The 26,810-nt window shown below is 37.8% G+C and overlaps 1 protein-coding gene across 4 annotated transcripts in view; it reads left to right on the top strand.

Moving 5' to 3' along the window:
- The window catches only part of Myo1b (myosin IB), a 166,655-nt gene extending 146,189 nt beyond the window's left edge, over window positions 1–20,466 (top strand). For all 4 annotated transcript variants that reach the window (XM_048345065.1, XM_048345064.1, XM_048345067.1 and 1 more), the window contains 7 exons: window positions 3,188–3,262; window positions 5,074–5,208; window positions 7,816–7,922; window positions 12,238–12,370; window positions 12,692–12,844; window positions 14,086–14,213; window positions 19,004–20,466. In XM_048345065.1, the coding sequence (XP_048201022.1) occupies window positions 3,188–3,262; window positions 5,074–5,208; window positions 7,816–7,922; window positions 12,238–12,370; window positions 12,692–12,844; window positions 14,086–14,213; window positions 19,004–19,127 (855 nt within the window). In that variant the 3' untranslated portion in view covers window positions 19,128–20,466. The remainder of the gene's footprint in view (window positions 1–3,187; window positions 3,263–5,073; window positions 5,209–7,815; window positions 7,923–12,237; window positions 12,371–12,691; window positions 12,845–14,085; window positions 14,214–19,003) is intronic.
- The last annotated feature ends 6,344 nt before the right edge of the window (window positions 20,467–26,810 follow it).

Here is a 26,810-nt window from a genome sequence, read left to right as displayed (position 1 = left end):
AAGTGAATCACACAATGAATTTTTTGGATAATTAGCCACTCCCGTTAATGTACTTCATTATTTTTACTTGAATCTAAGAACATTTCCTCTTATTCTAAACATATGAATATTAACTGAGAATCCTTCTCTCTGAATCTGAGCAGCCCTTAGAAGTACTCCTGAGTACTACTTTGAACATTCTCAATTTTCTCCTGAAAGTTCAGCCTACAAACTTTTAATAAATTGTCCTTTTTGATTACATTGAGTATTTATAAGTTGAAGTAATTAAGAAATAGCGGAAATATGAATTTAGCAGATGTTGTACTTGAAAAAGTCTGAAGAAGCCTCTACTTTTGGGTTGAAATCAAACAAAACTAAACTTTTTCCCGTTTTACTCATATCTTTTTATTTTCATTGTGATTTTCATAAAAGGGAGAAATAAAACAACATTGAGTAGCAGTTTTTACTCCAAAATAATTTCTATCTGTAGTATGTTTTAGTTTCTGTTTTCTAGGCTTCATTATATGTGATTTCAAATCATTTCTATATTAGAAGTTTATAATAGTACCCTGCAAAGCACATTCAGCCTGGAGGTGAATGTTTTATCAGAAATTAGCAGGGCTTATTTTATATGTAACATTTCTCCTGGTTTTCAACAAGACAGAAGTATTTTTGTTTTCCCTGTTGGTATGAAATAAAATTAAACTTGTCTGAAGTCCAAGAATATAAGTTTTAAGATAATTATCTTGCTATGAACAACAGTTTTGCACCTTGAAATGATTAATTTTTTTGTGAAAAGTACATTGGATCCTTTTAGGATTCCTGACACTTTAATGGGTCCCCCTTGGAGTATGTTGTCACCAGCCCTTTACTGTATGTAGATGTTTTCTCAGGAGCTATGCTCTGTCTGGTGGAGAATCCAAAGGCATGTGAGGTGAGATTAAATAGAATGAGACTCAACTTAAACATACGGTAGTAAGTCCTACTACCGTATGGTTAAGGATGCATTATTAGGTCACTTAACTGACTTTTTAACTTGTCTGTTTTCCTGTACTATTAACATTATAGAATCTAAATGATACCATTCTCCCCTTCAGTCCCTTCTACCTATGTGAGTTGAAAGTTGGAAATGTACCAGTCCTGCATCTTGAACTCTGAGCCTTTTGCTCTCACTTAGCTTTTTTGATCAAGGCTAATATTCTACCACTTAAGCCACAACAGTACTTCTGGCTCTTTGTTGGATAGCTAGAGATAAAGAGTCTCACTAACTTTTCTGCCCAGGCTGGCTTCAAACCTCAATTCTCAGATCTTAGCCTACTAAATAGCTAGGATTATAGGCATGAACCATTGGTGTCCAGACCTGAATCTAGTACTTACACGACCAAAAGAGAAATTATAACCAGACCATGAATAAAAGGAAGAACTGCCAGTGTGGCAGATGACAAAAAAAAATCTTAATAATGTTAAGATATGTAGAATGAGTTTTGGACTGAAATGTATAGAGGCACAAGGTAAGCAGAATACATGAGGGAAGCAGGCAGTTTAGGATTAGTGGAATTCGAGTCAGTTGGAACACATCTCTATTAACCACTACTTGTCCTGGAGAAATGCGGTTTACTAGTGCTAGATCTTAGAAAAATTGAAGAGACACCTTCAGTATAAATTGTTATGTGATGTTCCCTTAAGAAAAACACAAATAAAATTTTAATCTACAAGAGATTTGGATAGTAAGTTACTAGCTTTTAACCTCTAATGTAGAAATGCTTTGATATGTACATTGAAGTCCAGAAAGGTACAGAATGTTTGAATTATTCAAATAGTTTGCTAACTTCTATATCTCCAATACCTATCTGGATAGTTACTTAAAAGTATTTTTCTCTTCTACTTCAGAACTTAACTGTATCCATTCATTCAAAAAACACCTCATTTATTTACTGTTGTTAGACATTAGTATACGCAACAAAGTTTTGGTGGTAAAGCAAGGGAAAAATGTGTGAACCAGAATTATAGTATGTCTTAAGTGCTATGATAGTGTTAACTATAAATTTTGGTGGGATATAAAAGAAAATTTAGTACAGTCGAATGATAATAACAGTTTAAAAAGATTCTTTTAAATGCTTTATTGTCAAGGTGATGTACAGAGAGATTACAGTTACATATGTAAGGTAGTGAGTACATTTCTTGTCAAACTTGTTACCTCCCTCATTTTTCTCCCACCTTTCCTCCTCCCAATCCCGCCCCCCCCCGCCTTTAAAAACATTTTAAGTCTTATTTTTAGCAACATTTAGTTCTTGGTATACAGTACTAAAGTCTCACTTTTTATGCATATTTTTTGAAAAGTCACTATAGTTCTTCAGACATGGTTTTTGTTATTTATAAAACAGTATGAAAGAGCTGGGTGCCGGTGGCTCATGTCTGTAATCCTAGCTACTCAAGAGGCTGAGCTCTGAGGATTAGGATTCAAAGCTTAGCAGGAAAGTCTGAGACTATTATATCCAATTAGCCAACCCCTTCTCCAACTGCACCCCCCCCCCAAAAAAAAAGCTGGAAATAGAGCTGTAGCTCAAGTGGTAAAGCACTACATTTGGGCAGTAAAGCTCAGGGACAGTATCCAGGCCCTGAGGTCAAGCCCCGAGGACTGGCATTAAAAAGGAAAGAAAATTTTCCTCGTGTAATGAATTAAGTAATGACATATATTTTATATCAGAAATGTATTTTAATTTGTGACAGGTTTGCTGGTTGTGCCTGTAATATTTTCCCATCAAATCATCAGGGTCTTTAGAAACTACCAAAAGCATTTAAATTATCTGGTATTATCCCTTTGTGCCTTCTAGTTCTTTTTTTTTAACCAATAAAAGAGAATATTTTATTTATATTCTTTTTATTGTCAATGAGATGTAAAACCAATCACCTTCTACTTGCTCACCTGCTGCCCCTCTTAGCATACACCAGTGCATGTTAGTAAATAAATCTACCATAACCCTATCATTCTCTATTCTATTGATTACAGTCTTAAATCATATGTAAGACATGAAGGGCATAAAACTTTGTGCCTGCTAGTTCTTTTTGTCCCAGTTAACATATCTATCTGAGGGGCTGAAATTGGTTCACTCAATAAATGACATTTTAAGATATACTTACCTCAAATATTCTCATTGTTGGCCACTTACCTGCTACACTCTAACCATTGATCTTCTTCTTTTTAAAGGTGCGTAGGGAATACAGAAAATTCTTTAGAGCTAATGCTGGAAAGAAAATCTATGAATTTACACTTCAGAGAATTGTACGTTGAAACTTGGTTTGTATGGATGATTTGCATTATTAGGTTAACTACTAAAAAGCACTAATTTAGAAAAAAATAGTGGCCTTTAAAAAATTGGCAGTGACTGTTGATAATGATTAAGATGTAACTTAACAGTGAATTCGTATTTTTTATTTCTTCTACACCTAAATTCAGGTAGACTGATGTTAAAAGAGTTATTAGTAGCCTGCATATTATTAATCAGATGTTATTCTTATTTGACAGAGAAGACTCTGTGTCAAGTGAACTTGAGAAAGCCAGGTTCTTGCTCCGTTAAGCTGCATAGTCCAGTTAGTGGGTAGTGGGAAAGCAAATCTGGCAAAGTGAGAGTGTGACTCTTTGCCTTTACATTTGTATATGTAATAAGGAAAAGGGTGGAAATGCTAGAACCAACCTGCCTACACTGCTCCTTATAGTTTTGTGACTCAAGCAGGTAACTTAACTTCTCTGGATTTCATTTGGTTATGTGTGAAATGAGAACAATGATAAGACTAACTCCCAGAGTTGTTGTAAAAATTAAAATGGAATACTGATATCAGACTCTTGAAATACCTGCCTCTACATATTAAGCAGAAATGCTTCTTGACTTTTGATGGAGTTTTAAAATATTCAATCCATCATAAATTGGAAATATCTAGTGGCAAGAATGCATTTAAGCTGTGTGCCAGTGGCTCATGCTTATAATCCTAGTTACTAAAGAGGCTGAGATCTAAGGACTGAAGCCATTCCAGGCAGGAATGTCTGTGAGATTCTTATCTTTAGTGAAGTTCTAAAAAGCTGAAAGTAGAGCTGTGGCTCAAGTGATAAGAGCACTAGCCTTGAGCAAAAACAAAAACCCCAAAACCCTCAAGACAGCACAGCACCCAGGCCCAGAGTTCAAGCCCTAGATGGACCTCCCACTCCCCCAGAAAGAATACATTTATTACACTTAACTTGTCAGACATCATAGGCCACTTTAGAATATCAGTTGTTTACCCTCTTGGTCATGCAGCTAACTGGGCACCATACTCACTGACCTGCCTAGAATCTCGAGAGAGCATATCACTACCCTAAGAAAAGATCAAAATACACAAGTTTGGTATCTGGTAAATGCCATATTATATTTGCACCATTATATAGTTAAAATATCCCCAAATGAAACCATTGTAAGGCAGGAGGGACTATTTGTATTCTGTACAAATGCTATCCAATAGAACGTCTTAGAATGATGAACATAACATCTATGAAGAATAAAAGACTATATTGAGCACCTAAATGTTAACCAGTGTGACTGGAGCCAAATTATTTAATTTTAATTTCCTGTGATTAATAAATAGCCATGTACAATTGGATTGGGCTGTAAAGCTGTATAGTGTTAGCCAGTGTTAATATTAGTTAGTATTGGCATAAATATTAGTATTAATAACCTAATAACCTCTTCTCTTACCTACTTAGTAAGGCTCACATTTCCCCCAGTCAGCACAAGAGTGGAATAAAGACATACAAAATTTTTATGGATTGGGCTGGGAATATGGCCTAGTGGCAAGAATGCTTACCTCGTATACATAAAGCCCTGGGTTCTATTCCCCAACACTACATGGCCAGAAGTGGTGCTGTGGCTCAAGTGGCAGAGTGCTATCCTTGAGCAAAAGGAAGCCAGGGACACTGCTCAGGCCCTGAGTCCAAGACCCGGGACTGGCAATAAATAAATAAATATATAAATATATATATATATGGATTATTAAAGACTATGATTTTGATTATGGAGCATGTAAATGTTTTTTTTCTTGTGTATTTTCTTTCAAACTCAACAGATACAAAAATACTTCTTGGAAATGAAAAATAAGATGCCTTCTTTATCACCAATAGACAAGAATTGGCCTTCAAGACCTTACCTCTTCCTGGATTCAACACACAAGGAACTAAAACGGATTTTCCACTTGTGGAGGGTAAAAAAAAAAAAAACACCAAAAAAACCCACATTGATTTTTCAGAGACTTGTTATATGTTTTCACTATTTGAGAGCTGTTTTATATTTTTATCACCTTTTTCCTTGTCTCGAAGAGAATTGCTTGAGGACTTTAAGCCAAACACTGCACTTAAGTTTCTGTGAGGAATCCTGCAGTGGTTGACGTGTTGGCCTCTGGTTCTCTTGGCTATGGTTGGAAAGAGGAGCTCACTGAAGCACTGACTTTATATTTTAAGTTCCAATTGGTTTCCGGTGGCTCACTTTTATTTGCTTGGGTTTTCTCTTTCTCTAAAGGAATACTGCAGGAGACAAAAACTATTAAATTTCAGCATCTCCAGCAGATGTTAAATCCTACAAATTGTATGTGTCCACTTTGTCAGATTTATTGAACACATACACAGAAAGTCATATGAACACACCATTTGATAGACTGGAATAAAGGAATTAAAAGCCCCTGAAACAAAACAAAATTTCCTCTGTCAGAAATAAAAAGAAGCTGCAAATCTGTTTTATAATATACCATATATTTTACCTCTCTCAATTTTATATTAGAAGATAGAATGTAAGTTAGATGTTGGAGCCCATGGAGTAGTAGTTGCAGACACTGACTTTATTTCACTGACCTAGTTGAGAGACACAGTAAACCTTTGATATCTATGGGTAAGTGGTTCCAAAGAGACTGTCATGGAGGCAAAACGGCAAATGCCCAGGATGCATAGAGTTCAGTATTCTACTGTGAGTCAGCTTAATTCATTTTTCCCATGACACCACCCAGCTCCCACCTTTCAATGAACATAAACTGTTGTCTTTATCACTTACATTAAGTACATTCATTATTACCTAGCTCTTGGGGCATCATTTGCCATTTGGGAGGCATATTTTCACAAAATTAAGCACAGGGAAATGCTCAGCAGATCATACAAGGATAATATAGAACTGCTTCTGCATCTTTGTAACGTGTAATATGCATGTGGAGATTCTGATTGTTTTTGATATTTAGTTGCGTTCTTTTGTCACTACACTTGGTTAAATCACATATAATAAATCCATGAAGAAGGTGGGCTTACTGTGTATGCCATTCTCAGATATAAAACCATTGGATTCAAGAGCTTGTATTTAGTAAAGAATGACCATTGCTGGGACTGAGAATGTAGTTTAGTGGTAGAGTGCTTGCCTAGCATGCACAAAGCCCTGGGTTTGATTCCTCAGCACCACATAAACAGAAAAAGCCACGGCACTGTGGCTCAAGAGGTAGAGTGCTAGCATGGAGTGAAAAGAAGCCGTGGACAGTGCTCAGGCCCTGAGTCCCAGCCCCAGGACTGCAAAAAAAAAAAAAAAAAAAAAAAAAGACCAGTGCATACCTCTCCTGGTCAGCCCATCCCTGCTGTGCAGTATAGATTTTTTTCTTTATGTTTCAGAATCACAAGGACTATAATAAGTGGTACCAGCACCATATATGAAATGGCGCTCTGAGTTCTGTTCTGTAACTGATTGAACAACCTCTCAGTAGTTCATCTCCTCCTTTGAGTCTGCCCTAGAAACATTTCTGAGAAATAAGCAACAGAGAGCTGCTGGCATTTACTCTTCTTCTACTTTCCCCTGGCTCAGGAAACCCACCTTTACCTGCCTTGATGGGGCAGGGGACAGGGGGAATGCTTTTACTCCTGAAGGGAGCCTTTCCACAGGAAGGGTCTGCAACAATACTCACCTTCATGACATTAATTCGGTGGTGATTTTGCAACTCCACCTATAAGTGAATTTCTTGAACTATTCCTCCAATAGCCATCCTTGCCCTCTGAGCAGTCTGAAGAACTCTCTCCATTCTTCATGCACATTGTAAAGTGATAATAGCAGGATTTGGAGCTGTATTTTTCAAACTATAAGGCACAGCATATTTGGGGTCATGAAATCAACTTAGTAGATTACTATCATCATTTCTAAATGAAATAGGATGGAAAATAGAGTGCACAATAGGTATAAAGAATAGGAATTGTTTTGTGAAGTTTTGGGGTCAGCATCTTGTGGGACACAAATTTTTTCTGTGAGTCTCTGGAGAGACTGGCAGCCTTTGTGAGGGGCTGGTGTGTTCTTAGGTATTGATCTAGCATGATGGATTCACACTCCTCTCACATTATATGCCTAGTATGTTTTGAAGAAGCATCTTAAATTCTACAACACAAAGAATAGCTTTTTTTTTTTTTTTTTGCCAGTCCTGGGGCTTGGACTCAGGGCCTGAGCACTGTCCCTGGCTTCTTTTTGCTCAAGGCTAGCACTCTACCATTTGAGCCACAATACCACTTCTGCCTTTTTCTGTTTATATGGTGCTGAGGAATTGAAACCAGGGCTTCATACATGCAAGGCAAGCACTCTACTGCTAAGCCATATTCCCAGTCCCTCAAACAAAGAATAGCTTTTGTGACTTTTTTTTCCCAAGACTGACTTTGTAAAACAAGGAATATGTGTTTGGCCTTTTGGAGTGAATTTTTTATATTTATGCTTGTTGTTGTTGATGTTAAATTGATTGTTTAAGAATGAATGCTGATTTATTGATAAAAGTGATCTGTTGTGTGTTTTTCTTATGTCTCAGTGTAAAAAATACAGGGACCAATTCACAGACCAGCAGAAACTTATTTATGAAGAGAAACTAGAAGCCAGTGAACTCTTCAAAGACAAGAAGGCTTTATACCCATCTAGGTATCTTGGTTTTGTTTTACTCATAATGCCTTTTTTTCCCCCTCAAATATATTTGTAGGTCTTTTATAGAAGTATTTGGCCTTTAAAATAAATGAATCATTTTTAATCCAATGAATTATTTTGTAATCAGCTAGTTATGAAAACACAAAACCCTCCTCAGCTATGCTTTATAGTGTGTTTGATGAAAATAGAGATTACGGTTGTTGGTTTTGTTCCATTGGCCTTATTTGCTTAACTGCTTTATTAAATAGTTGGAAGTCATATCAAATAAAAAGTATATAGACTATTAAAATTAATTGCATTGCACTTTCTCCTATTTTCTGATTTTTTTTATAGTATGCTGTAATCACTGTTGCAATCTTCCTGCCATAACAAGCAAGGTCAGAAACTCACTCCCAAGGTCAATGGGAGAGTGTGGCAGTGGTTACTCTTTGCATATTGCTTAAGCATGGGTTACTGGTGTCATTCAGTCTTCTAACTCATTGGTCATAGCAGCCTGTGTCAGTGCAATTCCTTTATTATGGACACCATGTTCTGAGGGAAAGGAAAAAAGAAAACCGGAAAAAAAAATTCAAATTCAGTGAGTCACGTGAGCTTGTGAAAAACTGCCTATCTGAAGATTCATAAATATCCTGCATTTCTCATTTTCTTATTCCCACCCCTACCATGCACAATTTCTATCCCTTTTTTAATCTAGTATTTTATTTTTTAAAAAAAGTTGCACCAGGTACCAGTGGTTTATGGTGATACTCCTAGCTATTCTGGAGGCTGAAATCTGAAATAGGATATGATATGAAATGTAAGGATAAAGATTATAAATCAACCTAGGTAGACAAATCTTTAATCCTTTATCTTCAGTTAAAGCAGCAGAAAGTCAGAACTGGAGACATGGCTCAGTAGTAAAGTATGAGTTGTGAACAAAACAAAAGAGACACAGGCCCTGGGGTCAAGACAGTACTGGCACATGTGCACACGCGCCTGTGTACACACAAACACAAGAGCATGGTGCGCACAGTGGTGGCTCCTTCCTATAATCCTAGCTACCCAGCCCAGGCAGAAATGTCAGTGACTCTTTATCTCCAATGAACTGGCAAAAAGTTGGAAATAGAAGCTATTGGCTCAGGTTGTAGAGCGCCAGCCTTAAGCAAAAAACCTCCTTGCGAGCACATGGCCCAGAGTGCAACCCCCAACACCCTACCACCACCACCCTACCATGCCCACAAAGAAAATTAGGTTGTATAATGTTAAACTAAAACCTGTGTTTTTTTTTAAATCTTTAGCTTTTTATGTATATGGTATTTATGTGTATTTTATTACTAATATTTTTTCTGTTATTACACATATTAGAAAGCTGCTCTTTTTTATTGGGTTTGTTATTACACATAATTCACAGTTTACATTTTAACTTTCACAGTGATGAAAATTGTCATTCTACTCTACATAGCTTATGAAGTCTATGAACTTTAACAATAAAATCATTTTCTCCATTTCAGATGATATGTACATTACATTCCTTTTGTTTAATAACATCTGTTCCCTTTTTCACTTATTCTTTCCTTCCCATTCCCACCCATGAGTTGCTTAGTTCCCTTTCATCAGTGTCCAGTGTAGCTGATGGTCCCCTCTGCTCTATTATTGTTGTTATTATTATCATTTTCACACATTTTCCACTCATTCTGTGTCCTGTTTTCTTTTTACTGTATTTTGGTATCTTGAGACCTGTTTACTTTTTTCTGTCTCTTCGCATTTTAATTCTAACACCTGCATATCAGGGACACCACACCCATTTATCTCTCTGTTCTTGGCTTGTCTCACTCAACATGATTTATTCTAGTTCCACTTTCCAGCAAATACCATTATTTTGTCCTTTCTAATGGCAACGTAAAATTCCATTGTATGTAGGTACCACATTTTTTTAATCTATTCATTTGTAGTGGGACTTCTGGGTTGTTTCCATATCTTGGCTATTGTGAATAGTGCAGCAATGAACATGGAGGTGCAGGAGTCCTTGTCATATCCTGGTTCCTGTTATTCATGATAGATGCCTAGGAGTGGTATGGCTGGGTTGTAGGGTATGTCTGTGTTTAGTTTTTTGAGGAACCTCCAGACTGCTTTCCAGAGTGGTTGTACTAGTTTACATTCTCACCAGTAGTGCAGTAGGGTTCCTCTTTCTTCACATCCCTGCCAGCATTTATTGTCATCTGAATTCAGAATGTAGACCATTCCTTACTGAGGTAAGGTGGTATCTCAGTGTTGTTTTTATTTGCATTTACTTTATGGCCAGGGATGGTGAGCATTTCCTCCTGTATTTCTTTGCCGTGTTTATTTCTTCTTCTGAGAAGTGTCTATTTAGTTTATTTGCCCATTTAGTGATTGGTTTATTAGGTTTGGAAAGGGTTAGTGTCTTGATCTCTCTGTATATGATGGATATTAGGCCTTTGTCTGTTGCCTTGCTGGTGAGTATCTTTTCCCAATTGGTTGGCTGTCTTTCTAGTTTAGTAGCAATGTCTTTAGCTGTGCAGAAGCTTTTTATTTTAATATAGTCCCATTTGTTGAGTCTCTCTCCAATCGGCTGTGCCTGTGGGACTCTGTTCAGGAAGTTCCTGCCTGTGCCTATAAGTTCTAGTGTCTCTCCTACTCTGCCCTGCAGTACTTTGAGAGTTTCAGGTCTAATTCTGAAAGCTGTTCTTTTTAAAAGATTAGATCAATATGCATTGTCAGACTATTATGGCCTAAATCTTTTAAACTGGTATTTCCTTGGGTTGTTGATTTGCGTGCTTAAGATGGTATATATGTTCCTTAAGTCATAAACAGTGACTAGATCCAAAATTGTCCAATATGCCTGCTATCTGAACTCTATTCAAACAGGAACACTGCTTATATCCTTTCCTCTGTAACTAATTTTATTCAACTGTTTCTTTATACATTCTTTTTTTTTTTTTTTCCAGTCCTGGGCGTTGGACTCAGGACCTGAGCACTATCATTGGCTTCTCTTTGTTCAAGGCTACCACTGTCACTTTTGGCCGTTTTCTATATCTGTGGTGCTGAGGAACCCAGGGCTTCATGTATGAGTCAAGCACTCTTGCCAGTAGGCCATATTCCCAGCCTCTTTGTACATTCGTAAATTGGAGAGTAATATTCTTAACCAACCTTCTCGTAGATGACTTTTCAAAAACTAAAGACTGGAGAATACATTTCTGAGAAAAACAAAATATTCATAGCACTTCATTTTTATTATTAAAAACATACTTGGAGATGTACACACACACACACACACAAAACTGTCTTTTGGGGGTTAGTTTTAGCCGTTTTCAAGGATGGTGGCATCCCACAGTAGCGGGAGAGGTGGAATAATTTGCCCTCCTACCGCTCTTTGAAGCTATTGCTCCGATGGGCGTCAGCCTTTTATATCCTCAGAGCTGTGAAACATTGACCACCTACGTGGATTTTTTTCTTCCCTGATCTTCCACCCACAATGCTAGCATTTAAAATCATATGTGCACATTGCCAGAATTAAGTAACTCAAAATGAAGCTTGGAGCAGCAGTTTCCATTTTTATTTTTAGTGTCTTTAAACAAACTGCCTTAAAGATTCACCCCCATAGTCTTCAGGAAAATTGGCATCTTAATGTCACGTCCACAATTAACAACTTTTGTCATTTGCACACTTCCCTCATCTCTGCGAGTGTGCTCTGGACACTGTTGTCAACTTAGAAGCTTATCTCAGAAAGGGAGCTTGCGTCTCCTTCCATAGAGTGCCCACTTAGAAACAGAGTTTTATGGCAGCATGAAGTGCTGTATCATTTCTTCTAAAGTGATTGCCTACTCCATGTGATTTTACTGTTTTCTGCACAGAAATGAGATTTTTCTTTGTAACAGGTGATGGTAATGATTTCAGTTCTTGTTTTTCATTGCCATACTCAGACTGTTTAAAGGCATTAGTGAATCCTTTGTAGACAGCTGTTTACTTTCTATTAACAGATTTGAAGAAATTGCCTTTTCCTTCATACATAGCCATGTACTTGAGTCTAGCTGTCATTGGGAGCGATTTCCACCCTGATTGCTCTATGTGATAAAATTTTTTAATCAAAATCTTACCAAATGCCATGATCAGATCCAGAAATATATTTAAAATAGGGCATAGTTTCATTTCCAGCTTATGTTTAAAACAGGTGCATGTGTAAAACATAAAATAAATTGAAATCACTTTTCATGAAGTTGTCAGCTACTCCGTAGAGTAAATAGACTTGCTTCTTTTTGCTGGTGGTACTTGCTCTTGAAGCCTTTTCTAATGTGCTGGAATTGGTTTTCTTCAGTGTTGGGCAACCATTCCAAGGCGCTTACCTAGAAATCAATAAGAACCCTAAGTATAAGAAACTCAAAGATGCCATTGAGGAAAAGATCATCATTGCCGAAGTTGTCAACAAAATCAACCGCGCCAATGGGAAGGTAAAGACACTAACCTTGAAGACAAAGAAGACCCAATCTGTACTATTCTGAATATTAAAGTTTGATTTCACACTCCTAGTAGAGTTAACTGTGAAGGAGGTAATTATACCTCACTTTGAAGCGTAGGCAAAATTTGCGTGTTCTTGAAATTACTGTGAGTTCAAAGCATGTTGTTTATGTCTCTAGTGTGTTCTCATTTTACATAGTTATGTTTGCTGAAATAACTGGAATGAAATACAGTATGGCAAATAACATACTTTAAATTCATGCCCCTTATTGGGATATTTTTGATCATAGTTTTTATGTCTTGTTTTGTTTCAGAGTACATCTCGAATTTTCCTCTTAACAAACAATAATCTCCTTCTTGCTGATCAAAAGTCTGGGCAAATCAAATCAGAGGTCCCTCTGGTAGATGTCACCAAAGTGTCAATGAGTTCACAAAATGATGGCTTCTTCGCTGTTCACCTCAAGGAGGTAAAAGATCACGTAGTGATCTGATTAAAAGATTTTTCCATTTGTCCAATTCCTCATCCATTGATTTTTGACATTTTTCCTATCTGACTAGTCCTGTTGCCTGAAGTCTTTCCTGCTGATATGCAAATCTTATCTGTAGTGACCCCTATATATAATCTCAGGCTTAGTTTTTGACTTGAATAGAATGGCCAGAATGTAGGAACTAGACTTGTTTTCACTGTGATGGCTGTCACCTCACCATGAGTGTAACTCTCACATGCCAGCCTAATTTTTCTCATCTTTAAAATGGCAATGAAAACTGTACATCAGAACATTATCATAAGGAACCAATTAGACCGTATATAAAGTGCTTACCATAGTGCCTGTCATATAACCATCATCATCATCAAATAAGCAACTGTTAGCAAATATTAATCATATTTAGGAATATATCTAGCTGATAAATAGTGCTACTATTTGTATGACTGAAACAGAAAAATCACAATAGATTTCATTCTCCTGCTTTCTCCACCATGGAGTTAGCCTAATTTAGCCTATATCAAGTTATAAGACAGTGATTCTAACTCACTTATACCCTAAAACAATTCAAGAATATTTTTTCTTTGTAGTGTCAAGGATAGAATCCAGGACCTTTGTAAACACTTGAGTTACACTCCAAGCTCACAACTTGGGTGTTTTAAGAAATACTGACCTTTGAGCCTCTCCCCAGTCTCATCATATCGGTAGCTCTTGGAGTAGAGAATCATCCTGTTTCTTTTTAGTTCTCCTAGTTGCATTCCCTGTGTGATGAAGGTTAAGAGCCACTGCTCTAGGATATTTGATGGAAGTGTTATTGTTGTTCTGCTTTTTTGCAAACCCAATCACTGAGGAATTTTTTGAACAGCATTTTCAGCATGAGTTATAAGTTGAGTCAGTGCTCCTTGAACCCAGTTGCCATAGATTCTTAATCATTGGGCGGAGGTGCAGCCCAAGATGCTTCTCTTAACAAGCTCCTAGGTAATGCAAGTCCCACTTCTGGTCCATTGACCAGCCATGAGTAGCAAATGCTTGGGTATTCTTGCTGAAGGGCTCTGGCAAAGTGAAAGAAATGCTGCTCTTGGCATGAATGTCTGCTGTGGGAAACAGGCTCCAGTATTAGATGTTTTAATAAGACCGTAAATACATTTCCAGCCAAGCCTGTAAACATTCCCTTCCTCAGTGGTCTTCGGTTATAATTGTCTGCCTCTGGCTTTCCCTCGCAGGGCTCAGAAGCTGCTAGCAAAGGAGACTTTCTCTTCAGCAGTGACCACCTGATTGAAATGGCCACCAAGCTCTATCGCACAACTCTCAGCCAAACCAAACAGAAGCTCAGCATTGAAATTTCTGATGAGTATGTTCATGTCTTGTTCAATCCACTTTTTCATTTTTCACCTGATATCTTCATCAATGCAACAGTTACTTGTAATGTGTTGAGCACTTGTGCTGGATAAAAGGTAAAGAGAGGTTGGCACTGACCAAGTCCCTGTTTTGGATACCTTATATTTTAGTAGGAGAGAAAAATGTGTACAGAATATGTAGATGATAGGGTTTGGGTCAGTGACAAGTGCTATGTAGTGGGGATAAAAAACAAAAGTCAGTGGTGGTGTTTCTGAGAGGGAAGTTGAGGAGGCCTGTGGTGCTATGGATCAAGCCACTCAACAGTTTAGGAAGTGCAGAGAAGTGGCAGGTGCAAATGCCTTGAGACAGGAATGGTCACTGTCACAGAGTAAGATGGTGGGAGAAGACTGTGGAGAGAGAAGTGGGAACTGGTCATATATACTTGGCAGCTGAGGGAAGAAATGAGGTTTTATAAAGTATGCTAAGAGATCCTTACAAGTTTTGAGGTAGTGCGGACGTAGCATTATCTTATTTTTACTTTTCTAAGGTGGTTTTCACTTCAGTGTGAGCAGTAAGTAACTATTGGGAGGCAAGAGCAGAAACAGAGAATAAAGGAGATTCTCCAAGCTGCGCTAGGGTCTGGTGATAGGGGAGGCAGTGAGGAATGAGGAATCCGATCCTGAGTGTAATTTGAAGGAAGACAAAAGGACACGTGAGTACATTGGTGTTAGATTTTGGTATCCAAAGGATGATACCATTTGCTGAAATTGTGGAGGATACTGAGGAAAGAGGGATTTGGCAGTGGTTTGGAATTGTTAGATTTGAGAGGATCTTTTCTTTTTCTTACATGTAAATAATTAGACCTGAGAAAAGATATTCCATATTTGATAAGGGCTCATTAGTGCTAAGACTGGTATAAATTGGAAATTTTACTTTTTAAGTTTATGTTTGTGTTCTAATTTTAGAGGATAATTACCCAAGAAGAGTTTATTTTCTAATTAAAGAGTTTACCTGTCTGTTCTAGCTCGTCTGTTCCTAAAAGTCTTTCTGAAATCTGTTTGTACCCATTTCTACCCTTTCTTTGTGAGTTCAGCCTTCTATGGTGTGGTAGGATCCCTGTGCCCTCCATGTATCTTCATTCTCACTGAGACTGTGTAGGCTGAGCCTGTGGGAGGTGGTCTCTTTGCAGTCTGCATTGGTAAACAAGTGCTCTCCCACTTGAGCTACACCCCTAGCTGTGTACTCTACATTGGGAATGTCTATTTGGACTAATTAACTTTTCTTGTAAAAAAAATGAAAGTAATGTGAGAGGAGAAAAAATAATGACAGGCTGGATTCCAATTAATTCAGCTGATTAATTAGATAGGGCTGATTAGAGGTCTAAGCTTTGTTTTGTTGGGTTTTGTTTTTTTGTGTGCCAGTACTGTATCTTGAACTCAGGGCTTCATGCTTTCACTTCACTTTTTTGCTTTTAATTTCCCTTTGATTGAGTTTTTCATAATTTGAGATGCTGGTCTGTTGGCTCTGCTGGTGCCTTCTCAGCAGGAAAAAAATTGTGTTGTCCTCATGATATCTTTCTTTTTGATATGTGATGAAGCAGCCAAATCATACCTAAGTCCAAACCACAAACCACTAAGTGCTACCCCAAAAGCATGTGCCATAATGCTATCCTAAAAAAAAAGTTGTTGCAGAACATTAATAACAATGTGTTATGGGGGAAAAGTGCTCTATGGTGGAAATTGAAAATCCTTCTTTACTCAGTTCTCAAAGCATCTGATCTTGCTGCCGTGGCTCTGCGTAGGGCCTCTGCGGTTGCAGCGTCCTCTGTGTCCCCTGTAGTGGCTCTCATGAGCACATGGTCTGGGAAGCTTGGTTGCGATTAGTTTGCCCCTGGACAGCATGGATCCTGCCCTGTCACAGAGAGACCAGGGACACTCTGGATTCCATCCGGTGTCAGAACACACATCATTCTGAATGAAAATTTACTACATGGCCACATGAAGAAGGCAAACATTTAGTTCCTGATGGTTGAATAGCTGATGGGACCTTAAACAGCCTTTGTGGGTTGCTTCCTGAGGTAACCCAGGAAGCCTAGGAAATAGGTTTTTTGGGTGCCCTCTCATTCCTAAGCCTCAGGAACTCATAGGCAGGGGCTATACAGCCCTTCAGAGAAGGCTTTCAATTTAAACAGATACATTCAGTCATGGGCAGGATGCCTATGCTATGTTTTTCAGCCCTGTGTGGCTTTACCTCACTTCCTTGCCAGATGGATAGGACTCATGCTGTGAACCTCAGGCACGTCAGTGACTGAACCCTTCCTCACCATATCTTCTAATTTAGAATAGAAGTAGTTATTCCCACCAACTCAGTTTCTGTAACCATTATGGATGTGCTGAATGTAAGAGATTGTAAGTCCTGCTCCTGAGTGCATTTTTAATTTGCACATGAAGAAATGAGAGTTTAACTCATTGAAGGATTTAACTGCTTTGCAATTCCTAGTCCTTAACCTCCCAAGCTGTTCATTCTGTAAATAGATTACATTTTAAAATAACCTACAGATGTGTAGTATTTCTGCAAATGAAATTCTAAATCTGTTGTTCTATTAAAACATTCTAAATAAATATGCCTACATGTACATACATAGATGGATGGATACATGCAGTGTATATCATTTACATGTGTTTTTCTGATATTTTAAATCAAAGCAACTCATCTCTGGGAGGTTTTTTAGCTGTGGAATTATATATTCCATTTTATTGTTGTTGCTCTCTCTTCCATGAAATGGAGATGAAGGATACTACTTACCTCCAGACTTGTTTTAAAGCTGAGTTACTATATGTAAATAGCCAACACCAATACGATTCACGGTACTCAATAAATGTTAGCTTATTTCTAGGGTGAATCTTGATCATAAACTATAAACATGGAAACAGTTAATGTATGCTTAAGCTAATGGGAGAAGAAGCTTTTTCCTACACACTGAATGCATTACATGTGGTCTTCAAAAATTAAAATGTAGGGCTGGGGATATAGCCTAGTGGCAAGAGTGCCTGCCTCGGATACACGAGGCCCTAGGTTCGATTCCCCAGCACCACATATACAGAAAACGGCCAGAAGCGGCGCTGTGGCTCAAGTGGCAGAGTGCTAGCCTTGAGCGGGAAGAAGCCAGGGACAGTGCTCAGGCCCTGAGTCCAAGGCCCAGGACTGGCCAAAAAAAAAATAAATAAATAAACAAAAATTAAAATGTAAATTGACTTTTAAAATCTGTAAGTTTGGATTAAACTTGAGAGTTTTTTTTTTCCTTAAGGCATAAAAGTGTATTTGTTGGAAACATGATAGGTGAATGTGAAACTATATATAATTTTTTAAGTGCTTTCAAATTGAAAAGAAACAATACATGTAAAAGGTTCAGTGTACTGTTCTTTAAGAACAGCTGATGAATTAGAATCTTCTTTGTGTGCTGTGTATGCATGCATGTGCACACTGGTTCTTGGGCTTGAACTCAGAGCTTAAGCACTGTCCCTTGGCATTTTTGCTCAAGGCTGGCACTCTTATTACTTGAGCCACAGCTCTATATCCAGCTTTTTGGTGGTTAATTGCACTCTCACAAATTGTCTTGCCCAGGCTGGCTTTGAGCCATGATTTTCAGATCTGCATGGTTAGGATTACAGGTATGAACTACCAGCACCTGGCAATGGAAAGTTTCTGCATCAGTTTTCAACCCAGTAGGTAATGTTTGTGAAGCCTCTTTCATCCTAGAAACTAGTACTAGTACATACAACCAAGCTGTTTCTCTCTCTGCCATTGATCGTTTTGTGTGTCTGTATGTGATCAGCCAACATGTTTGTTAGGTTGAGTCACTTAGCAATGTGCCAGTCACTAAGAAAGCTATTCCCTGAGAAGACAGGAAAAAAAGCATCCTGTGATGAATATGATGGTGGAGAGAAAAAGTCACTAATCTCAAGAAAGGAAGACCTGGTTCCTGAGCCAACCACACTACTCTTCTGTCTCAACAAAGATGCTGTCCTTGACAGCAGGGACATCATTTACACTGCTGGCTGTTCCCTCCAGGATGCAGCATAGGAGCATGTGAAATGTCTTGTGCACACTCACAGGACCCCTGATGGCCTACATGTGAAAGTGAATGTGGTTTACTTATTGTATCATAAATACCACTATTGAGATAAGAGGTGGTTTTAGATGCACATGAATGGATTTTTAATTAATATATGTATGTATATATACTTACATATATACATATATGTATATATAGTGTTCTAAATGAGTATTAAAAGTAAGGGATAGATTAAACTCATGATTTTATCATTCACTAATTTTGAAGTAGCAAGAGCCATATATTAGCATAGTGTACAAATAAGACAAAAAGAAGTTGAAAAAATTGTTACTATCCTTTTCTGAATTTGTTGATAATTGAAGAACTCCTGCACCACTTTTCCAATTTATATTTCTACCACACTGAAATGGAGAACATGGAGGTGTGATACGTTCGGGTCTTTTTTTTTTTTCTGTTGAAAACATGGAAATGGTGTTTTTCTCTCTTCTCTTATTAAAATATGATGAGTTAATGAACTCCCTTCAGCTTACTTTGGGCTAAATGATGACTGTTGGGAATAAAATACTGGGGTATAACTTGGGTAAGAGGTCTTAATGGGAAGGGAAACTACTTGCCAAGGTGACTATCCATTAGAACACCAAAAAAAACCAAAAAACCGAAAACTAATGTTTCTGTACTTAGCATCTATTTTTGTATGTTCTTTCATTTGTTTGATTCTTTTCTCCTAGGTTCCTGGTACAGTTCAGACAAGACAAAGTGTGTGTGAAGTTCATTCAGGGCAACCAGAAAAATGGGAGTGTTCCTACGTGCAAACGAAAAAACAACCGTCTTCTTGAAGTTGCAGTCCCTTAACTGGCTCCTTGTCTTTGCTTTCATGGACTTGTTTCTTTGTAATAGTGCAATTGGTTTCATTTTGTTTGAGTTTCGTTATATGTTTGGGAATTGCCAAAGGCTGTTAGAGTCCCTTGGCAAAATAAAAGCATTTGACTAATCACTTTTTATTATTGCAATAGTTTAACCCTTAAATCCACCTTCTGTCCTGAGGCAGGATTGTTGAAACTAACAGTGTCTGTTTCCCTGTCATTTGTATTCCCTCTTTAGTTACCATGTTAGACTTGTCTACCCTTGAATCAACATATTAATCATAGATTATTAATACATATAAGTATAGGAAGGGTCTTAAGAGACAGTGCATTCACTTACCAAATATTTATTGAATGCCTGCTCTTTGCTGGGCACTATGCTAAATGGTATGAAATTACTAGGAGCCTTTTTATTGTTGAGACCATTGCATTCTGGCTGGTTTGTGCTGCTTTAATGACAGCTGACAAAGGCTGAAAGATTGAGGCCAAACAATAACTGCTAATGATGGACAGTATTAGCAGGAACTCTGCAGCATGATCATGAACAGCATATGCTCCTCAAAGGACTGGTCTGATGAGAGTTAGAAGTAGATGACTGGGTAAAATCCCTCCATATTTTTTCTACCTGAGAAAAGAAAACTGACATCTGAACAGATCTCCCTTGTAATTACTTTCAAGAGTAGAATACAGAAGTGATTGTTGTTTTAGTTAAAGTGACAGAAGCAGTCAGTAAGATGGTATGTTCTTGTTTCTGGTAAACATCATATAGGATCCCAGGTGTGCTGATATCTGCAGTGGTTTTTATTCAAGTTCAAGTAACTCTTTTAAACAGCTAACAAAGGAAAGAAAGGCCAGGTCTTTCAGAGTGGCAGATATTCTGTATGATGTGCAATAAACATCCCAAAATCTTTGGTGAAATTTTTATTTATAATCTACATTTTTGTATGAGAAGAGGTGATTGGTACCGGGTGCATATTTTAGTCTCAAGGATCAACAATCCGTTTATTTTAATTTGCAGGGCCTTTTCTATTTTTTTCAAAATTTCACAATGAGGATTCATTTGGAAACTACATTTTAAACTTTGGAATCAAATTGTTTCTTATTTGGGAGGATAATGTATATACATTGCTATTATGTTAAATAATAAAATTGTTCTAATTTGGTGCCATTTGCTGGATCACAACTGTATTTTTGTATTCCAAGCTATTTTCATATGTGTGTCAGTGTATTATCTCACAAAAAGGTTTTATAACCTAAACATGATATGGTCTCTGTATTGATTGAATTTCACAAATCTTTTATAAACCAGAAACAGTTGTTGCAATATATTCTGGGTATTTTCTGTCAATTTTTATACTTAGAAGACATTGCTTACATAAATTCTCAGGTATATATATTGTTTTTTGAGGTAGGCAAAGGAATATAATTCTTTTCATCTTTCTTCGCTATGAGCCCCAAATGGTGTATTTCCTGATATTGTTGAGTGGCAATTTGGGACTGAGGGACATTTTTGTTTTAATGTTTTTTAAAGGCAGATGCATTTACAATGTTTAACGTACAAAAAGAGTGCAATAAAAATTCTCCATTCCGTCAGTCCCCCATCTGCTACTTCCTGCCTCTCCTTCCAAAAAAGCTAATTCTTATTTTCAGTTACTTTGGCATTGTTTTATGCATGTATTAGCAGACATTGTTTCTTACCTTGTCTTTCTCTTCTAACAGAATAATCATGATGAGTCCCTCCTCCTTTTTACAGTGACCTAGTTCTTCCTGTTAGATATGTTGTAAGTTGTAATCTTCACAGATTCCCTCCCTGCTCATCACCATTGGGTTGCTTCCTGAACAGAACTTTATGAAGGAAGTTCTGAATGAAGAAAGTAAGAATTGCAAGGACCAAGATTCTGTGGGTCTACTTGTTAATTTTTTCTAAATACCTTATTTGGAGCTTGTTCGTTATGATGGTTAGCAGCAATAGGAATTAGTGACCACATAGTTTACAAAGTTTTTTGTTGTTGTTCCCAATAGAAAAAAAGACTTACTTTAAATCCTCAAGAAATTATAAGCATATTTTTGCATGTAATTGATATCAATTGCAATCACTGAAAGGAGGTATAACAATTTTTGGTGGTGAAACTTATTTTACATGACTTGACTTGGTGGGAAAGCTTTCTGAACATCAAGCAGAAAACGTGCTTATGTACCCAGATGTAATGTGCTTTCTTAGGGTTCTTAGAACTTAGAATCCATTTAGTGATGTGGCCTTTCTTTTGCATGGAGCAAGCAAACAATTAAGGAAATTGTAATTGCTGGAAGCAAAGATTCAGAACTTTTTAACTTGGAATATTAAACCTCCATGGTTTACTCCAGACATTAGAATTGAGTGCCCCTCAGAGAAAGTTAAATTGTTGTTTTTGTGGAAGCCTTCACATTTCCCATGGGGAGAGCAGTACAAATTCCACCACACTGGAATTGAGAGCTCCAATGGTCCAAATGTTGCTGAATGTAGGAACTCAAAAAATAAAAAAAAAAATCTAAGAAAAAACACTCCCATGTTGATTCTTGGGTGGGCCTTATCTTTTACTCACTGAATTAGAATCTCCAAAATGGAGTTTGAGAATAAGCATTTTTTAAAAGCTCTTCAGATGATTCACACATGTTAAACTTTGAGAACATGGAAGAAAAATACTGTAGTTTTTTTGGTTACACATAACAGTCTTCATCTTAATAAATCCTTTATTCTGATTCATGTGAGAACCACTGGTTCAGAGCTGGTTTGCACCTGCACACAGAATTATAGGCCACATCTGTACTGGCTGCCCACCCAAGCCCAGTGTCCGAGTAAAGCTTACATCACAGTGAACAAGCAAGTGATACTGCTTTGTGTGTGTCTGTCCCTGTTCTGCAATGGCGAGGAAAGGTGTGGGTGGTGCCCCAGAACTCCTGTGTATCCAGGCCTGGCCACACCTCTACATAGACATAGTTCATCTTGGTACATAAGCAGGCTCTCCCACCAGGCAAAGGCATAGCTTATGGGAAATAAATTCCATCACCAACTTTTTACCAAACATTACTTAGAAGGTTGCCTAGCCCTACGGTGATTTCTAGGAGTGACAAGTGCTGAGACTTAATTACCCAGGACTTAGACTCCTAGATATAATCTCACTGACTATAGTCTGAGTGACTGGAAGTCACTCAGGGGCTAAGGTTGCCCCTATCATGACTAACAAGTGTCTTGGAAAATCCTGTAATGGGTTCCACAGAGTTGTAGTTGCTAAAGGATTGTAATGTGATTAGCATCATTAATTCAGCAACCGCAGTGCAAGAAAGGAACATAGAAATACTGTCATGGGCTGGTTACCATTTTGTATTTCATACTTAGAGCAATAAATTGGCCCCTAAACTAATGTAAATCCTTCAGCTCAAGTTTGAATACTTGCACTCAATTCTCCAGGGCTGATGGGGTACATCTATAATAGCAACAAAACAAAATCAAGAGTTCTGAGTATCCTAAACACGATCCTGAGTATTGAGGACTTGGCTGAAATCTAAGAAAATGAACCTACTCTCACCATTTTAGTTTGTTAAGGACTTTCAAGTTCATGCAGTTGAGTACTATATTGATAAATACAGCATAACTTAAAATTTTTGTAAACCGGATAGGAAAGCAAAGCTTTTTGTTATCAGCTACTTTTCATGTGATTGGTAAAATACTTCATAATTTTTGGTGGGCTCTCAAAATAGTGAGTGCTCTCTAAAATGGTGTGTACTTCTTGGGAAGGATTTAGTAAATTCTTTACATTGAGCTCTGATCTGAATGTGTCCTAGGAGCCTTTATTTTTAAGTTGAGCATTTTTCCATAAATACTGCAGCACAGAAATTCATAAAACAATCACATGCTGGAAGTGGAAGGGAAGAAACAGAGGATAATTGTTTTTTTTCTTCTGTCTGCTTGGTGCGAACACAGCTGTACGATTTCATCAGCCTTTGAAGGTTTTCGATTGCGGTAGGTATTATCAGAGGAGCTCCTTTGCATTTCAGTTTAATACTGTCATTCTCTTTTGTTCTCAGGCTTTCGTTAGCGAAATCCACTTGCTTTCCTGCTCTCATCAGCTTCTATTTCAGAATCCACATGGGAGAAAATTAATTGTTTTGAGTTAGTTTCTTCCAAATCTTGGAATGTTTGCCTCATTTTCTTTGGTTTGAAGATCACTTTCCAAATCTGGAGTTAATCACGGTACAGCACAAGCCACAATGTCTTCCTCACTAACTTTTCCCCCCTCTGGCATGGTGGCCAGATCCCCTCAGCCCAGTTCCACAAAATTCAGCAAAACTTAACTCCATAACCAAAGTAAATAGTTTCAATTCCGTGTTTTCAGGAAAGAATAGGAAACAAATTTAATTCCATATTTACTCAAGGTCCTGGCCATACTGAGGGAAAAAGAAATCAACTAGCTGTTGTATCATTTTGGTTAAATTCTATACAACTTTTCAATTTTTCTCTTTTGTTTGTGTGGTATGAGTTTCTCAACAATTGCTAAATGTGGTATATATCCTTAAAATACAACTTTTAATGACATATAGTATCTGAAATATGCATGTGAAACAGTACACATTCACACTGCTAGTTCCCAAAAAAATCCTACATACAGTACCCAGAAAGCCCTTCTGCATTCCAGTCATAATCCACCAAGGTACATACCTTAATTAGATATCTTAATTTTTAATACCATATCTTAATTTTGCCCATTTTAAAGTTTTAAATGGAATTATGCAGTATGTAGTCTGACTAGCTTCTTTCATTGAACATTGTAATTGTGAGATGTATTCATATTGCTGCATGTTGCTAAGAGTGCTCATTCTCCCGGCTATATAATAATTCACACAGATAAGACTAGTTTTGCAGTCAACTATCAGTGGCCATTTTGTTCTTGTACAGTAAACACTCTGGAACAAAATCTGTTTGTGAATGTGCATGCACTGGGTATATGCAAAAGAGTGGACCTACAAGATGATAGATGGTTAAATATCTGCTCACCTTTAGTAGACCCTATCAAAATGACTCCTGCAGGAAAGTACCAGTTTGTACTCTCTCTAGCCTTGTAATGGGTGATAGTACACACCAGCCATTGTCAGTCTCATTTTGGTTCTGATGATCTTAGCTTTTACTTTACATTTTCCTGATGATTATTGAACATAGTCACCTTTTCAATATTGGCCACTTGTAGATTGTTTTTTGCGAAATCTGTTGTAGTATTTTGCCAAGTTTTTTATGTCTGCTTTCCTTTCTGGTTTTCAATTCTGTATATGTCTTGCATACCAGATCTTTCTGTAGCACATATTTCTTGTCTGTGGTTGTTATTACCAGTATCTTTTTTTTTTTTTGGCCAGTCCTAGGCCATGAACTCAGGGCCTGAGCACTGTCCCTGGCTTCTTTTTTGCTCAAGGCTAGCACTCTGCCACTTGAGCCACAGCACCATTTCTGGCCATTTTCTGTATATGTGGTGCTGAGGAATCAAACCCAGGACCTCATGTATACGAGGCAAGCACTCTTGCCACTAGGCCATATTCCCAGCCCCTACCAGTATCTTTTGATGAATAGAAATTTCATTGTAATATATTGTGGATTATTTTTTCTCTTTTGGAGTAGTAATTTGCTTCCTGTTTATGATACTTGCTTACATGAGGGTTTTTTGGTTTGGGGTGGGGTTTTTTTCGCCAGTCCTAGGGCTTGGACTCAGGGCCTAAGCACTGTCCCTGGCTTCTTTTTGCTCAAGGCTAGCACTCTTACCACTTGAGCCACAGTGCCCCTTCTGGCTTTTTCTGTGTATATGGTGTCGAGGAATCAAACCCAGGGCTTCATTCATGGTAGGCGAGCACTCTACCACTAAGCCACATTCCCAGCCCTTACATGAGGTTATAAAGACAATTGTATGTTTTTTTCTAAAAGCTTTTATTGTCTTTGTCTCTGTATTCACTTCAGCTGGAGTTTTTATTTTATTTTATGGTTTTTGCCCCTATCCATAGATAATCCAGTAAACCTATGGTCAGCCTTTTGTTAAAAAGGCTACTATTGTCCCAATGTTTCTACTGTTACTTTGGCTTATGTCAATACTAAAGTGTGTTCATTATCATTGTTTAATAAGTTGAGACTAGGAATGTGGCTTAGTGATAGAGTGCTTGCCTAGCATGCATGAAACCTTGGGTTCGATTCCTCAGTACCACATACACAGAAAAAGCCAAAAGTGGTGTTGTGGCTCAAGTGGTAGAGTGCTAGCTCAGAGACAGCACCCAGGCCCCAAGTTCAAGCCCTAAGAGTGGCATAATAATAATATGTTGACATAGTCCTTTAAAATGAAACTCACATAGTGAGTTATCATGTTTTTTTGGGAGGAAGCATTAAAATTCCTGGTTTACCAATTAAAATAAATGAATCCAACTAAGTGAATATAATTCCAAGTGTGTGGAAAAGTACAGTTCATAGAGTTGTTTGCTGTGTGTGTACCAGCACCAAGACTTGAACTCAGTGTTCTCACTTGGCTTTTATGCTCAAGGTTGGTGTCCTACCACTTGAGCCATACCTACAGTTACATCATAAAGTATTTAAAATATGAATACAAATAGTCCTTCAACCACAGATGTAATGTTGGACATTAGGTATTTTGATGAAGTAAATCAACAACTTAGAATTATATGTATTTCATTTTTCCATTAACTCAACGATTTCTATCCTTATTACTAAGCATCCTCATTCAAAACTTTGCAGTCTTCCTAAAACTACCATCTTATGTAAGTATATCTGAATATTTGTTTTTGTTTTTTTTGCCAGTCCTGGGGCTTGGACTCAGGGCCTGAGCACTGTCCCTGGCTTCTTTTTGCTCAAGGCTAGCACTCTACCACTTGAGTCACAGCGCCACTTCTGGCCATTTTCTGTATATGTGGTGCTGGGGAATCGAACCCAGGGCCTCATGTATATAAGGCAGGCACTCTAGCCACTAGGCCATATCCCCAGCCCCTGAATATTTGTTTTTAAATTCAGCTTTCCCCTCTCAGATTTGGTTCCTTTTGTAGTAGGTAATGAGGGCCCTCTCAGAGTTTTTCTAGTTCTTTGAGTTTTGCAGTGATTTTCATGTGCAGGGGTAATGGCTTATAGGTGAGACCAGATGGTACCAGAAGAGGGTTCACATCTTAGGCTTCTCTTCTAATACAATGTTTGTTTGTTTTGTGGCCAGTCCTGGGGCTTGAACTCAGGGCCTGAGCACTGTCCCTAGCTTCTTTTTGCTTAAGGCTAGCATTCTACCTGCTGAACCACAGCGCCACTTCTGGCTTTTTCTGTTTATGTGGTGCCGAGGAATCGAACCCAGGGCTTCATGTGGATGGAAGGCAGGCACTCTACTGCTAAGCCACATTCCCAGCCCCTAATACAATTTTTTAACTGAAAATTATCTTTCTAAAACATCCCAGTGCTAATCCAGTCTATTCTTGTCTGCAGTCATGAGCAAGTTAAATTCTGATTTGCTCTTTTTACAAAAAACAATCTGCTTGTTTATCTTTCCTGAAGCTGGGGTTTTAATTGACAAGAAGATCAGTACCACAAAAGCTAATGAAATGGTCTTTTTGTAGCATGAAAGATTGTGTGTGTGTGTGTGTGTGTGTGTGTGTATCCTGTGTTTTCCCC

Source organism: Perognathus longimembris, chromosome 4 (genome assembly GCF_023159225.1).
Source record: "Perognathus longimembris pacificus isolate PPM17 chromosome 4, ASM2315922v1, whole genome shotgun sequence".
In the NCBI taxonomy this organism is placed as follows: Eukaryota; Metazoa; Chordata; class Mammalia; order Rodentia; family Heteromyidae; genus Perognathus; species Perognathus longimembris.
This window is presented reverse-complemented; position numbering and strand designations above follow the sequence as displayed.